At 43.4% G+C, this 18,552-nt stretch overlaps 1 protein-coding gene across 1 annotated transcript in view; it reads left to right on the top strand.

Moving 5' to 3' along the window:
* The first annotated feature begins 264 nt into the window (after positions 1–264).
* The window catches only part of LOC128657194 (gastrula zinc finger protein XlCGF26.1-like), a 94,914-nt gene continuing 76,626 nt past the window's right edge, over positions 265–18,552 (top strand). Inside the window, exon 1 of the mRNA XM_053711446.1 lies at positions 265–404. Within this exon, the coding sequence (XP_053567421.1) occupies positions 353–404 (52 nt within the window). The 5' untranslated portion in view covers positions 265–352. The remainder of the gene's footprint in view (positions 405–18,552) is intronic.

The following is an 18,552-nucleotide window of genomic DNA, read 5'->3' as shown; positions in this document are numbered from 1 at the left end:
CCATAATTAGGGTGACCATATTGCCGCTTTAAAAAAGGGACACATATGAAAAATACATATCTCAGGGTTGTTTTCAGGGCTGTTTAAATAAATGGTTTGAATAAGAACCCTGACATATGTATTTTTCATATGTGTCCCTTTTTAAAGCGGCGATATGGTCACCCTACCCATAATGCACAGCATCTCCCCCTATGACAATGAACTCTACATGAGATCCTCTCTTTGTCTCTATCTCTCTGTGTTTAGGCTCCTGTTACTGTGAAGATCAGGTACAATACACGTCACTACGTTTGCTAGTAAAGGAGAAACATTATAAGAATATCTGACAAATTCAGTTCTGCTGAACAAGACAATGTCTGACAAGACCGAGACCCAAACCTCAGACCTTCCTGATGCACATGGAGGTAAGCAGGACGTCACGTGCATGGCACCTGGTTTTTCTATATATATGGCAGCAGTGTTTGTCATGAGAGCATACTGAGGTAGGCACAGGAGCGTGCTGTATATATGGTAGCAGTGCTTGTCATGAGAGCATACTGAGGTAGGCACAGGAGCGTGCTGAATATATGGCAGCAGTGCTTGTCACAAGAGCATACTGAGGTAGGCACAGGAGCGTGCTGTATATATGGCAGCAGTGCTTGTCATGAGAGCATACTGAGGTAGGCACAGGAGTGTGCTGTATATATCTCAGCAGTGCTTGTCATGAGAGCATACTGAGGTAGGCACAGGAGTGTGCTGTATATATGGCAGAAGTGCTCGTCACAAGAGCATTCTGAGGTAGGTTGAGGAGCAAGCTTTGTATATGGCAGCAGTGCTTGTCATGAGAGCATACTGAGGTGGGCACAGGAGCGTGCTGTATATATGGCAGAAGTGCTCGTCACAAGAGCATACTGAGGTAGGTTGAGGAGCAAGCTTTGTATATGACAGCAGTGCATGTCATGAGAGCATACTGTGATAAGCACAGGAACATACTTTATACTGAAGGAGGCTGAGCAGTGTGCAGTAAATACAGTGCTCCAGACACGTGCACGCTTCTGAGCATACTTGGGTATTTTGTTATGGGAAGGAGCTAAATTTGAACAAAGGATACTAAGAGAAAAAAGTAAATGTAATAACAGAAAAAGCATTGTTTGTTTTTACCCTGGCTGTGTGCGCCTACAGACAACGTCACTGTGTGCGGCACTGAGGCAGCTAATATTCTGTTACCGCTGGTTACATAAACGTATTATATACAATATGGTGCAACTCTTCAGTGTGTAGCTGGGGGCAGAAGTATGTGCGGCGCTGAGGCAGCTAATATTCTGTTACCGCTGGTTACATAAACGTATTATATACAATATAGTGCAGCTCTTCAGTGCGTAGCTGGGGGCAGAAGTATGTGCGGCGCTGAGGCAGCTAATATTCTGTTACCGCTGGTTACATAAACCTATTATATACAATATAGTGCAGCTCTTCAGTGCGTAGCTGGGGGCAGAAGTATGTGCAGCACTGAGGCAGCTAATATTCTGTTACCGCTGGTTACATAAACCTATTATATACAATATGGTACAGCTCTTCAGTGCTGGGGGCAGAAGTATGTGTGGCGCTGGAGGTGCTGCTTATATTCTGTTACCGCTGGTTACATAAACGTATTAAATACAATATGGTGCAGCTCTTCAGTGCGTAGCTGGAGGCAGAAGTATGTGCGGCACTGAGGCAGCTAATATTCTGTTACTGCTGGTTACATAAACTTATTATATACAATATGGTGCAGCTCTTCAGTGCGTAGCTGGGGGCAGAAGTATGTGCGGCACTGAGGCAGCTAATATTCTGGTACCGCTGGTTACATAAACTTATTATATACAATATGGTGCAGCTCTTCAGTGCGTAGCTGGGGGCAGAAGTATGTGCAGCACTGAGGCAGCTAATATTCTGTTACCGCTGGTTACATAAACGTATTATATACAATATGGTGCAGCTCTTCAGTGTGTTGCTGGGGCAGAAGTATGTGCAGCACTGAGGCAGCTAATATTCTGTTACCGCTGGTTACATAAACGTATTATATACAATATGGTGCAGCTCTTCAGTGTGTAGCTGGGGGCAGAAGTATGTGCGGCGCTGAGGCAGCTAATATTCTGTTACTGCTTTTTACATAAACTTATTATATACAATATGGTGCAGCTCTTCAGTGTGTAGCTGGGGGCAGAAGTATGTGCATTACTGAGGCATCTAATATTCTGTTACCGTTGGTTACATAAACGTATTATATACAATATGGTGCAGCTCTTCAGTGTGTAGCTGGGGGCAGAAGTATGTGCGGCGCTGAGGCAGCTAATATTCTGTTACCGCTTTTTACATAAACTTATTATATACAATATGGTGCAGCTCTTCAGTGTGTAGCTGGAGGCAGAAGTATGTGCATTACTGAGGCATCTAATATTCTGTTACCGCTGGTTACATAAACGTATTATATACAATATGGTGCAGCTCTTCAGTGCGTAGCTGGGGGCAGAAGTATGTGCGTCGCTGAGGCAGCTAATATTCTGTTACCGCTGGTTACATAAACTTATTATATACAATATGGTGCAGCTCTTCAGTGTGTAGCTGGGAGCAGAAGTATGTGCGTCGCTGAGGCAGCTAATATTCTGTTACCGCTGGTTACATAAACGTATTATATACAATATGGTGCAGCTCTTCAGTGTGTAGCTGGAGGCAGAAGTATGTGCATTACTGAGGCATCTAATATTCTGTTACCGCTGGTTACATAAACGTATTATATACAATATGGTGCAGCTCTTCAGTGTGTAGCTGGGGCAGAAGTATGTGCGGCACTGAGGCAGCTAATATTCTGTTACCGCTGGTTACATAAACTTATTATATACAATATGGTGCAGCTCTTCAGTGTGTAGCTGGGGGCAGAAATATGTGCGTCGCTGAGGCAGCTAATATTCTGTTACAGCTGGTTACATAAACGTATTTTATACAATATGGTGCAGCTCTTCAGTGTGTAGCTGGAGGCAGAAGTATGTGCATTACTGAGGCATCTAATATTCTGTTACCGCTGGTTACATAAACGTATTATATACAATATGGTGCAGCTCTTCAGTGTGTAGCTGGGGGCAGAAGTATGTGCAGCACTAAGGCAGCTAATATTCTGTTACCGCTGGTTACATAAACTTATTATATACAATATGGTGCAGCTCTTCAGTGCGTAGCTGGGGGCAGAAGTATGTGCAGCACTGAGGCAGCTAATATTCTGTTACCGCTGGTTACATAAACGTATTATATACAATATGGTGCAGCTCTTCAGTGTGTAGCTGGGGGCAGAAGTATGTGCGGCACTAAGGCAGCTAATATTCTGTTACCGCTGGTTACATAAACGTATTATATACAATATGGTGCAGCTCTTCAGTGTGTAGCTGGGGGCAGAAGTATGTGCGGCACTGAGGCGGCTAATATTCTGTTACCGCTGGTTACATAAACTTATTATATACAATATGGTGCAGCTCTTCAGTGCGTAGCTGGGGGCAGAAGTATGTGCGGCACTGAGGCAGCTAATATTCTGTTACCGCTGGTTACATAAACTTATTATATACAATATGGTGCAGCTCTTCAGTGTGTAGCTGTGGCAGAAGTATGTGCGGCACTGAGGCAGCTAATATTCTGTTACCGCTGGTTACATAAACTTATTATATACAATATGGTGCAGCTCTTCAGTGCGTAGCTGGGGGCAGAAGTATGTGCGGCACTGAGGCAGCTAATATTCTGTTACCGCTGGTTACATAAACTTATTATATACAATATGGTGCAGCTCTTCAGTGTGTAGCTGTGGCAGAAGTATGTGCGGCACTGAGGCAGCTAATATTCTGTTACCGCTGGTTACATAAACTTATTATATACAATATGGTGCAGATCTTCAGTGCGTAGCTGGGGGCAGAAGTATGTGCAGCACTGAGGCATCTAATATTCTGTTACCGCTGGTTACATAAACTTATTATATACAATATGGTGCAGCGCTTCAGTGTGTAGCTGGGGGCAGAAGTATGTGCGGCACTGACGCATCTAATATTCTGTTACCGCTGGTTACATAAACTTATTATATACAATATGGTGCAGCTCTTCAGTGTGTAGCTGGGGGCAGAAGTATTTACGGCACTGAGGCAGCTAATATTCTGTTACCGCTGGTTACATAAACTTATGATATACAATATAGTGCAGCTCTTCAGTGCGTAGCTGGGGGCAGAAATATGTGCGGCGCTGAGGCAGCTAATATTCTGTTACCGCTGGTTACATAAACCTATTATATACAATATAGTGCAGCTCTTCAGTGTGTAGCTGGGGGCAGAAGTATGTGCAGCACTGAGGCAGCTAATATTCTGTTACCGCTGGTTACATAAACCTATTATATACAATATGGTACAGCTCTTCAGTGCTGGGGGCAGAAGTATGTGCGGCGCTGGAGGTGCTGCTTATATTCTGTTACCGCTGGTTACATAAACGTATTAAATACAATATGGTGCAGCTCTTCAGTGCGTAGCTGGAGGCAGAAGTATGTGCGGCACTGAGGCAGCTAATATTCTGTTACTGCTGGTTACATAAACTTATTATATACAATATGGTGCAGCTCTTCAGTGTGTAGCTGGGGCAGAAGTATGTGCGGCGCTGAGGCAGCTAATATTCTGTTACCGCTGGTTACATAAACGTATTATATACAATATGGTGCAGCTCTTCAGTGTGTAGCTGGGGGCAGAAGTATGTGCGGCGCTGAGGCAGCTAATATTCTGTTACCGCTTTTTACATAAACTTATTATATACAATATGGTGCAGCTCTTCAGTGTGTAGCTGGGGGCAGAAGTATGTGCATTACTGAGGCATCTAATATTCTGTTACCGCTGGTTACATAAACGTATTATATACAATATGGTGCAGCTCTTCAGTGTGTAGCTGGGGGCAGAAGTATGTGCGGCGCTGAGGCAGCTAATATTCTGTTACCGCTTTTTACATAAACTTATTATATACAATATGGTGCAGCTCTTCAGTGTGTAGCTGGAGGCAGAAGTATGTGCATTACTGAGGCATCTAATATTCTGTTACCGCTGGTTACATAAACGTATTATATACAATATGGTGCAGCTCTTCAGTGCGTAGCTGGGGGCAGAAGTATGTGCGTCGCTGAGGCAGCTAATATTCTGTTACCGCTGGTTACATAAACTTATTATATACAATATGGTGCAGCTCTTCAGTGTGTAGCTGGGAGCAGAAGTATGTGCGTCGCTGAGGCAGCTAATATTCTGTTACCGCTGGTTACATAAACGTATTATATACAATATGGTGCAGCTCTTCAGTGTGTAGCTGGAGGCAGAAGTATGTGCATTACTGAGGCATCTAATATTCTGTTACCGCTGGTTACATAAACGTATTATATACAATATGGTGCAGCTCTTCAGTGTGTAGCTGTGGCAGAAGTATGTGCGGCACTGAGGCAGCTAATATTCTGTTACCGCTGGTTACATAAACTTATTATATACAATATGGTGCAGCTCTTCAGTGTGTAGCTGGGGGCAGAAATATGTGCGTCGCTGAGGCAGCTAATATTCTGTTACAGCTGGTTACATAAACGTATTATATACAATATGGTGCAGCTCTTCAGTGTGTAGCTGGAGGCAGAAGTATGTGCATTACTGAGGCATCTAATATTCTGTTACCGCTGGTTACATAAACGTATTATATACAATATGGTGCAGCTCTTCAGTGTGTAGCTGGGGGCAGAAGTATGTGCAGCACTAAGGCAGCTAATATTCTGTTACCGCTGGTTACATAAACTTATTATATACAATATGGTGCAGCTCTTCAGTGCGTAGCTGGGGGCAGAAGTATGTGCAGCACTGAGGCAGCTAATATTCTGTTACCGCTGGTTACATAAACGTATTATATACAATATGGTGCAGCTCTTCAGTGTGTAGCTGGGGGCAGAAGTATGTGCGGCACTAAGGCAGCTAATATTCTGTTACCGCTGGTTACATAAACGTATTATATACAATATGGTGCAGCTCTTCAGTGTGTAGCTGGGGGCAGAAGTATGTGCGGCACTGAGGCGGCTAATATTCTGTTACCGCTGGTTACATAAACTTATTATATACAATATGGTGCAGCTCTTCAGTGCGTAGCTGGGGGCAGAAGTATGTGCGGCACTGAGGCAGCTAATATTCTGTTACCGCTGGTTACATAAACTTATTATATACAATATGGTGCAGCTCTTCAGTGCGTAGCTGTGGCAGAAGTATGTGCGGCACTGAGGCAGCTAATTTTCTGTTACCGCTGGTTACATAAACTTATTATATACAATATGGTGCAGCTCTTCAGTGCGTAGCTGGGGGCAGAAGTATGTGCAGCACTGAGGCATCTAATATTCTGTTACCGCTGGTTACATAAACTTATTATATACAATATGGTGCAGCGCTTCAGTGTGTAGCTGGGGCAGATGTATGTGCGGCACTGAGTCATCTAATATTCTGTTACCGCTGGTTACATAAACTTATTATATACAATATGGTGCAGCTCTTCAGTGTGTAGCTGGGGGCAGAAGTATTTACGGCACTGAGGCAGCTAATATTCTGTTACCGCTGGTTACATAAACGTATTATATACAATATGGTGCAGCTCTTCAGTGTGTAGCTGGAGGCAGAAGTATGTGCATTACTGAGGCATCTAATATTCTGTTACCGCTGGTTACATAAACGTATTATATACAATATGGTGCAGCTCTTCAGTGTGTAGCTGGGGCAGAAGTATGTGCGGCACTGAGGCAGCTAATATTCTGTTACCGCTGGTTACATAAACTTATTATATACAATATGGTGCAGCTCTTCAGTGTGTAGCTGGGGGCAGAAATATGTGCGTCGCTGAGGCAGCTAATATTCTGTTACAGCTGGTTACATAAACGTATTATATACAATATGGTGCAGCTCTTCAGTGTGTAGCTGGAGGCAGAAGTATGTGCATTACTGAGGCATCTAATATTCTGTTACCGCTGGTTACATAAACGTATTATATACAATATGGTGCAGCTCTTCAGTGTGTAGCTGGGGGCAGAAGTATGTGCAGCACTAAGGCAGCTAATATTCTGTTACCGCTGGTTACATAAACTTATTATATACAATATGGTTCAGCTCTTCAGTGCGTAGCTGGGGGCAGAAGTATGTGCAGCACTGAGGCAGCTAATATTCTGTTACCGCTGGTTACATAAACGTATTATATACAATATGGTGCAGCTCTTCAGTGTGTAGCTGGGGGCAGAAGTATGTGCGGCACTAAGGCAGCTAATATTCTGTTACCGCTGGTTACATAAACGTATTATATACAATATGGTGCAGCTCTTCAGTGTGTAGCTGGGGGCAGAAGTATGTGCGGCACTGAGGCGGCTAATATTCTGTTACCGCTGGTTACATAAACTTATTATATACAATATGGTGCAGCTCTTCAGTGCGTAGCTGGGGGCAGAAGTATGTGCGGCACTGAGGCAGCTAATATTCTGTTACCGCTGGTTACATAAACTTATTATATACAATATGGTGCAGCTCTTCAGTGTGTAGCTGTGGCAGAAGTATGTGCGGCACTGAGGCAGCTAATATTCTGTTACCGCTGGTTACATAAACTTATTATATACAATATGGTGCAGCTCTTCAGTGCGTAGCTGGGGGCAGAAGTATGTGCAGCACTGAGGCATCTAATATTCTGTTAGCGCTGGTTACATAAACTTATTATATACAATATGGTGCAGCGCTTCAGTGTGTAGCTGGGGGCAGAAGTATGTGCGGCACTGAGGCATCTAATATTCTGTTACCGCTGGTTACATAAACTTATTATATACAATATGGTGCAGCTCTTCAGTGTGTAGCTGGGGGCAGAAATATGTGCGTCGCTGAGGCAGCTAATATTCTGTTACAGCTGGTTACATAAACGTATTATATACAATATGGTGCAGCTCTTCAGTGTGTAGCTGGAGGCAGAAGTATGTGCATTACTGAGGCATCTAATATTCTGTTACCGCTGGTTACATAAACGTATTATATACAATATGGTGCAGCTCTTCAGTGTGTAGCTGGGGCAGAAGTATGTGCGGCACTGAGGCAGCTAATATTCTGTTACCGCTGGTTACATAAACTTATTATATACAATATGGTGCAGCTCTTCAGTGTGTAGCTGGGGGCAGAAATATGTGCGTCGCTGAGGCAGCTAATATTCTGTTACAGCTGGTTACATAAACGTATTATATACAATATGGTGCAGCTCTTCAGTGTGTAGCTGGAGGCAGAAGTATGTGCATTACTGAGGCATCTAATATTCTGTTACCGCTGGTTACATAAACTTATTATATACAATATGGTGCAGCTCTTCAGTGTGTAGCTGGGGGCAGAAGTATGTGCAGCACTAAGGCAGCTAATATTCTGTTACCGCTGGTTACATAAACTTATTATATACAATATGGTGCAGCTCTTCAGTGCGTAGCTGGGGGCAGAAGTATGTGCAGCACTGAGGCAGCTAATATTCTGTTACCGCTGGTTACATAAACGTATTATATACAATATGGTGCAGCTCTTCAGTGTGTAGCTGGGGGCAGAAGTATGTGCGGCACTAAGGCAGCTAATATTCTGTTACCGCTGGTTACATAAACGTATTATATACAATATGGTGCAGCTCTTCAGTGTGTAGCTGGGGGCAGAAGTATGTGCGGCACTGAGGCGGCTAATATTCTGTTACCGCTGGTTACATAAACTTATTATATACAATATGGTGCAGCTCTTCAGTGCGTAGCTGGGGGCAGAAGTATGTGCGGCACTGAGGCAGCTAATATTCTGTTACCGCTGGTTACATAAACTTATTATATACAATATGGTGCAGCTCTTCAGTGCGTAGCTGGGGGCAGAAGTATGTGCAGCACTGAGGCATCTAATATTCTGTTACCGCTGGTTACATAAACTTATTATATACAATATGGTGCAGCGCTTCAGTGTGTAGCTGGGGCAGATGTATGTGCGGCACTGAGTCATCTAATATTCTGTTACCGCTGGTTACATAAACTTATTATATACAATATGGTGCAGCTCTTCAGTGTGTAGCTGGGGGCAGAAGTATTTACGGCACTGAGGCAGCTAATATTCTGTTACCGCTGGTTACATAAACGTATTATATACAATATGGTGCAGCTCTTCAGTGTGTAGCTGGAGGCAGAAGTATGTGCATTACTGAGGCATCTAATATTCTGTTACCGCTGGTTACATAAACGTATTATATACAATATGGTGCAGCTCTTCAGTGTGTAGCTGGGGCAGAAGTATGTGCGGCACTGAGGCAGCTAATATTCTGTTACCGCTGGTTACATAAACTTATTATATACAATATGGTGCAGCTCTTCAGTGTGTAGCTGGGGGCAGAAATATGTGCGTCGCTGAGGCAGCTAATATTCTGTTACAGCTGGTTTCATAAACGTATTATATACAATATGGTGCAGCTCTTCAGTGTGTAGCTGGAGGCAGAAGTATGTGCATTACTGAGGCATCTAATATTCTGTTACCGCTGGTTACATAAACGTATTATATACAATATGGTGCAGCTCTTCAGTGTGTAGCTGGGGGCAGAAGTATGTGCAGCACTAAGGCAGCTAATATTCTGTTACCGCTGGTTACATAAACTTATTATATACAATATGGTTCAGCTCTTCAGTGCGTAGCTGGGGGCAGAAGTATGTGCAGCACTGAGGCAGCTAATATTCTGTTACCGCTGGTTACATAAACGTATTATATACAATATGGTGCAGCTCTTCAGTGTGTAGCTGGGGGCAGAAGTATGTGCGGCACTAAGGCAGCTAATATTCTGTTACCGCTGGTTACATAAACGTATTATATACAATATGGTGCAGCTCTTCAGTGTGTAGCTGGGGGCAGAAGTATGTGCGGCACTGAGGCGGCTAATATTCTGTTACCGCTGGTTACATAAACTTATTATATACAATATGGTGCAGCTCTTCAGTGCATAGCTGGGGGCAGAAGTATGTGCGGCACTGAGGCAGCTAATATTCTGTTACCGCTGGTTACATAAACTTATTATATACAATATGGTGCAGCTCTTCAGTGTGTAGCTGTGGCAGAAGTATGTGCGGCACTGAGGCAGCTAATATTCTGTTACCGCTGGTTACATAAACTTATTATATACAATATGGTGCAACTCTTCAGTGCGTAGCTGGGGGCAGAAGTATGTGCAGCACTGAGGCATCTAATATTCTGTTAGCGCTGGTTACATAAACTTATTATATACAATATGGTGCAGCGCTTCAGTGTGTAGCTGGGGGCAGAAGTATGTGCGGCACTGAGGCAGCTAATATTCTGTTACCGCTGGTTACATAAACTTATTATATACAATATGGTGCAGCTCTTCAGTGTGTAGCTGGGGGCAGAAATATGTGCGTCGCTGAGGCAGCTAATATTCTGTTACAGCTGGTTACATAAACGTATTATATACAATATGGTGCAGCTCTTCAGTGTGTAGCTGGAGGCAGAAGTATGTGCATTACTGAGGCATCTAATATTCTGTTACCGCTGGTTACATAAACGTATTATATACAATATGGTGCAGCTCTTCAGTGTGTAGCTGGGGGCAGAAGTATGTGCAGCACTAAGGCAGCTAATATTCTGTTACCGCTGGTTACATAAACTTATTATATACAATATGGTGCAGCTCTTCAGTGCGTAGCTGGGGGCAGAAGTATGTGCAGCACTGAGGCAGCTAATATTCTGTTACCGCTGGTTACATAAACGTATTATATACAATATGGTGCAGCTCTTCAGTGTGTAGCTGGGGGCAGAAGTATGTGCGGCACTAAGGCAGCTAATATTCTGTTACCGCTGGTTACATAAACGTATTATATGCAATATGGTGCAGCTCTTCAGTGTGTAGCTGGGGGCAGAAGTATGTGCGGCACTGAGGCGGCTAATATTCTGTTACCGCTGGTTACATAAACTTATTATATACAATATGGTGCAGCTCTTCAGTGCGTAGCTGGGGGCAGAAGTATGTGCGGCACTGAGGCAGCTAATATTCTGTTACCGCTGGTTACATAAACTTATTATATACAATATGGTGCAGCTCTTCAGTGTGTAGCTGTGGCAGAAGTATGTGCGGCACTGAGGCAGCTAATATTCTGTTACCGCTGGTTACATAAACTTATTATATACAATATGGTGCAGCTCTTCAGTGCGTAGCTGGGGGCAGAAGTATGTGCAGCACTGAGGCATCTAATATTCTGTTACCGCTGGTTACATAAACTTATTATATACAATATGGTGCAGCGCTTCAGTGTGTAGCTGGGGGCAGAAGTATGTGCGGCACTGACGCATCTAATATTCTGTTACCGCTGGTTACATAAACTTATTATATACAATATGGTGCAGCTCTTCAGTGTGTAGCTGGGGGCAGAAGTATTTACGGCACTGAGGCAGCTAATATTCTGTTACCGCTGGTTACATAAACTTATGATATACAATATAGTGCAGCTCTTCAGTGCGTAGCTGGGGGCAGAAGTATGTGCGGCGCTGAGGCAGCTAATATTCTGTTACCGTTGGTTACATAAACCTATTATATACAATATAGTGCAGCTCTTCAGTGTGTAGCTGGGGGCAGAAGTATGTGCAGCACTGAGGCAGCTAATATTCTGTTACCGCTGGTTACATAAACCTATTATATACAATATGGTACAGCTCTTCAGTGCTGGGGGCAGAAGTATGTGCGGCGCTGGAGGTGCTGCTTATATTCTGTTACCGCTGGTTACATAAACGTATTAAATACAATATGGTGCAGCTCTTCAGTGCGTAGCTGGAGGCAGAAGTATGTGCGGCACTGAGGCAGCTAATATTCTGTTACTGCTGGTTACATAAACTTATTATATACAATATGGTGCAGCTCTTCAGTGTGTAGCTGGGGCAGAAGTATGTGCGGCGCTGAGGCAGCTAATATTCTGTTACCGCTGGTTACATAAACGTATTATATACAATATGGTGCAGCTCTTCAGTGTGTAGCTGGGGGCAGAAGTATGTGCGGCGCTGAGGCAGCTAATATTCTGTTACCGCTTTTTACATAAACTTATTATATACAATATGGTGCAGCTCTTCAGTGTGTAGCTGGGGGCAGAAGTATGTGCATTACTGAGGCATCTAATATTCTGTTACCGCTGGTTACATAAACGTATTATATACAATATGGTGCAGCTCTTCAGTGTGTAGCTGGGGGCAGAAGTATGTGCGGCGCTGAGGCAGCTAATATTCTGTTACCGCTTTTTACATAAACTTATTATATACAATATGGTGCAGCTCTTCAGTGTGTAGCTGGAGGCAGAAGTATGTGCATTACTGAGGCATCTAATATTCTGTTACCGCTGGTTACATAAACGTATTATATACAATATGGTGCAGCTCTTCAGTGCGTAGCTGGGGGCAGAAGTATGTGCGTCGCTGAGGCAGCTAATATTCTGTTACCGCTGGTTACATAAACTTATTATATACAATATGGTGCAGCTCTTCAGTGTGTAGCTGGGAGCAGAAGTATGTGCGTCGCTGAGGCAGCTAATATTCTGTTACCGCTGGTTACATAAACATATTATATACAATATGGTGCAGCTCTTCAGTGTGTAGCTGGAGGCAGAAGTATGTGCATTACTGAGGCATCTAATATTCTGTTACCGCTGGTTACATAAACGTATTATATACAATATGGTGCAGCTCTTCAGTGTGTAGCTGGGGCAGAAGTATGTGCGGCACTGAGGCAGCTAATATTCTGTTACCGCTGGTTACATAAACTTATTATATACAATATGGTGCAGCTCTTCAGTGTGTAGCTGGGGGCAGAAATATGTGCGTCGCTGAGGCAGCTAATATTCTGTTACAGCTGGTTACATAAACGTATTATATACAATATGGTGCAGCTCTTCAGTGTGTGGCTGGAGGCAGAAGTATGTGCATTACTGAGGCATCTAATATTCTGTTACCGCTGGTTACATAAACGTATTATATACAATATGGTGCAGCTCTTCAGTGTGTAGCTGGGGGCAGAAGTATGTGCAGCACTAAGGCAGCTAATATTCTGTTACCGCTGGTTACATAAACTTATTATATACAATATGGTGCAGCTCTTCAGTGCGTAGCTGGGGGCAGAAGTATGTGCAGCACTGAGGCAGCTAATATTCTGTTACCGCTGGTTACATAAACGTATTATATACAATATGGTGCAGCTCTTCAGTGTGTAGCTGGGGGCAGAAGTATGTGCGGCACTAAGGCAGCTAATATTCTGTTACCGCTGGTTACATAAACGTATTATATACAATATGGTGCAGCTCTTCAGTGTGTAGCTGGGGGCAGAAGTATGTGCGGCACTGAGGCGGCTAATATTCTGTTACCGCTGGTTATATAAACTTATTATATACAATATGGTGCAGCTCTTCAGTGCGTAGCTGGGGGCAGAAGTATGTGCGGCACTGAGGCAGCTAATATTCTGTTACCGCTGGTTACATAAACTTATTATATACAATATGGTGCAGCTCTTCAGTGTGTAGCTGTGGCAGAAGTATGTGCGGCACTGAGGCAGCTAATATTCTGTTACCGCTGGTTACATAAACTTATTATATACAATATGGTGCAGCTCTTCAGTGCGTAGCTGGGGGCAGAAGTATGTGCAGCACTGAGGCATCTAATATTCTGTTACCGCTGGTTACATAAACTTATTATATACAATATGGTGCAGCGCTTCAGTGTGTAGCTGGGGCAGAAGTATGTGCGGCACTGAGGCATCTAATATTCTGTTACCGCTGGTTACATAAACTTATTATATACAATATGGTGCAGCTCTTCAGTGTGTAGCTGGGGGCAGAAGTATTTACGGCACTGAGGCAGCTAATATTCTGTTACCGCTGGTTACATAAACTTATGATATACAATATAGTGCAGCTCTTCAGTGCGTAGCTGGGGGCAGAAGTATGTGCGGCGCTGAGGCAGCTAATATTCTGTTACCGCTGGTTACATAAACCTATTATATACAATATAGTGCAGCTCTTCAGTGTGTAGCTGGGGGCAGAAGTATGTGCAGCACTGAGGCAGCTAATATTCTGTTACCGCTGGTTACATAAACCTATTATATACAATATGGTACAGCTCTTCAGTGCTGGGGGCAGAAGTATGTGCGGCGCTGGAGGTGCTGCTTATATTCTGTTACCGCTGGTTACATAAACGTATTAAATACAATATGGTGCAGCTCTTCAGTGCGTAGCTGGAGGCAGAAGTATGTGCGGCACTGAGGCAGCTAATATTCTGTTACTGCTGGTTACATAAACTTATTATATACAATATGGTGCAGCTCTTCAGTGTGTAGCTGGGGGCAGAAGTATGTGCGGCGCTGAGGCAGCTAATATTCTGTTACCGCTGGTTACATAAACGTATTATATACAATATGGTGCAGCTCTTCAGTGTGTAGCTGGGGGCAGAAGTATGTGCAGCACTAAGGCAGCTAATATTCTGTTACCGCTGGTTACATAAACGTATTATATACAATATGGTGCAGCTCTTCAGTGTGTAGCTGGGGGCAGAAGTATGTGCGGCGCTGAGGCAGCTAATATTCTGTTAACGCTTTTTACATAAACTTATTATATACAATATGGTGCAGCTCTTCAGTGTGTAGCTGGAGGCAGAAGTATGTGCATTACTGAAGCATCTAATATTCTGTTACCGCTGGTTACATAAACGTATTATATACAATATGGTGCAGCTCTTCAGTGCGTAGCTGGGGGCAGAAGTATGTGCGTCGCTGAGGCAGCTAATATTCTGTTACCGCTGGTTACATAAACTTATTATATACAATATGGTGCAGCTCTTCAGTGTGTAGCTGGGAGCAGAAGTATGTGCGTCGCTGAGGCAGCTAATATTCTGTTACCGCTGGTTACATAAACGTATTATATACAATATGGTGCAGCTCTTCAGTGTGTAGCTGGAGGCAGAAGTATGTGCATTACTGAGGCATCTAATATTCTGTTACCGCTGGTTACATAAACGTATTATATACAATATGGTGCAGCTCTTCAGTGTGTAGCTGGGGCAGAAGTATGTGCGGCACTGAGGCAGCTAATATTCTGTTACCGCTGGTTACATAAACTTATTATATACAATATGGTGCAGCTCTTCAGTGTGTAGCTGGGGGCAGAAATATGTGCGTCGCTGAGGCAGCTAATATTCTGTTACAGCTGGTTACATAAACGTATTATATACAATATGGTGCAGCTCTTCAGTGTGTAGCTGGAGGCAGAAGTATGTGCATTACTGAGGCATCTAATATTCTATTACCGCTGGTTACATAAACGTATTATATACAATATGGTGCAGCTCTTCAGTGTGTAGCTGGGGGCAGAAGTATGTGCAGCACTAAGGCAGCTAATATTCTGTTACCGCTGGTTACATAAACTTATTATATACAATATGGTGCAGCTCTTCAGTGCGTAGCTGGGGGCAGAAGTATGTGCGGCACTGAGGCAGCTAATATTCTGTTACCGCTGGTTACATAAACGTATTATATACAATATGGTGCAGCTCTTCAGTGTGTAGCTGGGGGCAGAAGTATGTGCGGCACTGAGGCATCTAATATTCTGTTACCGCTGGTTACATAAACTTATTATATACAATATGGTGCAGCGCTTCAGTGTGTAGCTGGGGGCAGAAGTATGTGCGGCACTGAGGCATCTAATATTCTGTTACCGCTGGTTACATAAACTTATTATATACAATATGGTGCAGCTCTTCAGTGTGTAGCTGGGGGCAGAAGTATTTACGGCACTGAGGCAGCTTATATTCTGTTACCGCTGGTTACATAAACTTATGATATACAATATAGTGCAGCTCTTCAGTGCGTAGCTGGGGGCAGAAGTATGTGCGGCGCTGAGGCAGCTAATATTCTGTTACCGCTGTTACATAAACCTATTATATACAATATAGTGCAGCTCTTCAGTGTGTAGCTGGGGGCAGAAGTATGTGCAGCACTGAGGCAGCTAATATTCTGTTACCGCTGGTTACATAAACCTATTATATACAATATGGTACAGCTCTTCAGTGCTGGGGGCAGAAGTATGTGCGGCGCTGGAGGTGCTGCTTATATTCTGTTACTGCTGGTTACATAAACGTATTAAATACAATATGGTGCAGCTCTTCAGTGCGTAGCTGGAGGCAGAAGTATGTGCGGCACTGAGGCAGCTAATATTCTGTTACTGCTGGTTACATAAACTTATTATATACAATATGGTGCAGCTCTTCAGTGTGTAGCTGGGGGCAGAAGTATGTGCGGCGCTGAGGCAGCTAATATTCTGTTACCGCTGGTTACATAAACGTATTATATACAATATGGTGCAGCTCTTCAGTGCGTAGCTGGGAGCAGAAGTATGTGCAGCACTGAGGCATCTAATATTCTGTTACCTCTGGTTACATAAACTTATTATATACAATATGGTGCAGCTCTTCAGTGTGTAGCTGGGGGCAGAAGTATGTGCGGCACTGAGGCAGCTAATATTCTGGTACCGCTGGTTACATAAACTTATTATATACAATATGGTGCAGCTCTTCAGTGCGTAGCTGGGGGCAGAAGTATGTGCAGCACTGAGGCAGCTAATATTCTGTTACCGCTGGTTACATAAACGTATTATATACAATATGGTGCAGCTCTTCAGTGTGTAGCTGGGGCAGAAGTATGTGCAGCACTGAGGCAGCTAATATTCTGTTACCGCTGGTTACATAAACTTATTATATACAATATGGTGCAGCTCTTCAGTGTGTAGCTGGGGGCAGAAGTATGTGCGGCGCTGAGGCAGCTAATATTCTGTTACCGCTTTTTACATAAACTTATTATATAGAATATGGTGCAGCTCTTCAGTGTGTAGCTGGAGGCAGAAGTATGTGCATTACTGAGGCATCTAATATTCTGTTACCGCTGGTTACATAAACGTATTATATACAATATGGTGCAGCTCTTCAGTGCGTAGCTGGGGGCAGAAGTATGTGCGTCGCTGAGGCAGCTAATATTCTGTTACCGCTGGTTACATAAACTTATTATATACAATATGGTGCAGCTCTTCAGTGTGTAGCTGGGAGCAGAAGTATGTGCGTCGCTGAGGCAGCTAATATTCTGTTACCGCTGGTTACATAAACGTATTATATACAATATGGTGCAGCTCTTCAGTGTGTAGCTGGAGGCAGAAGTATGTGCATTACTGAGGCATCTAATATTCTGTTACCGCTGGTTACATAAACGTATTATATACAATATGGTGCAGCTCTTCAGTGTGTAGCTGGGGCAGAAGTATGTGCGGCACTGAGGCAGCTAATATTCTGTTACCGCTGGTTACATAAACTTATTATATACAATATGGTGCAGCTCTTCAGTGTGTAGCTGGGGGCAGAAGTATGTGCGTCGCTGAGGCAGCTAATATTCTGTTACCGCTGGTTACATAAACGTATTATATACAATATGGTGCAGCTCTTCAGTGTGTAGCTGGATGCAGAAGTATGTGCATTACTGAGGCAGCTAATATTCTGTTACCGCTGGTTACATAAACGTATTATATACAATATTGTGCAGCTCTTCAGTGTGTAGCTGGGGGCAGAAGTATGTGCAGCACTAAGGCAGCTAATATTCTGTTACCGCTGGTTACATAAACGTATTATATACAATATGGTGCAGCTCTTCAGTGTGTAGCTGGGGGCAGAAGTATGTGCAGCACTAAGGCAGCTAATATTCTGTTACCGCTGGTTACATAAACTTATTATATACAATATGGTGCAGCTCTTCAGTGCGTAGCTGGGGGCAGAAGTATGTGCAGCACTGAGGCAGCTAATATTCTGTTACCGATGGTTACATAAACGTATTATATACAATATGGTGCAGCTCTTCAGTGTGTAGCTGGGGGCAGAAGTATGTGCAGCACTAAGGCAGCTAATATTCTGTTACCGCTGGTTACATAAACGTATTATATACAATATGGTGCAGCTCTTCAGTGTGTAGCTGGGGGCAGAAGTATGTGCGGCACTGAGGCGGCTAATATTCTGTTACCGCTGGTTACATAAACTTATTATATACAATATGGTGCAGCTCTTCAGTGTGTAGCTGCGGCAGAAGTATGTGCGGCACTGAGGCAGCTAATATTCTGTTACCGCTGGTTACATAAACTTATTATATACAATATGGTGCAGCTCTTCAGTGCGTAGCTGGGGGCAGAAGTATGTGCAGCACTGAGGCATCTAATATTCTGTTACCGCTGGTTACATAAACTTATTATATACAATATGGTGCAGCTCTTCAGTGCGTAGCTGGGGGCAGAAGTATGTGCGGCACTGAGGCAGCTAATATTCTGTTACCGCTGGTTACATAAACTTATTATATACAATATGGTGCAGCGCTTCAGTGTGTAGCTGGGGGCAGAAGTATGTGCGGCACTGAGGCATCTAATATTCTGTTACCGCTGGTTACATAAACTTATTATATACAATATGGTGCAGC

Source organism: Bombina bombina, chromosome 4 (genome assembly GCF_027579735.1).
Source record: "Bombina bombina isolate aBomBom1 chromosome 4, aBomBom1.pri, whole genome shotgun sequence".
Classification (NCBI taxonomy): domain Eukaryota; kingdom Metazoa; phylum Chordata; class Amphibia; order Anura; family Bombinatoridae; genus Bombina; species Bombina bombina.
The sequence above is the reverse complement of the archived record's forward strand: the minus strand, read 5'-3'. Positions and strand labels throughout refer to the sequence as shown.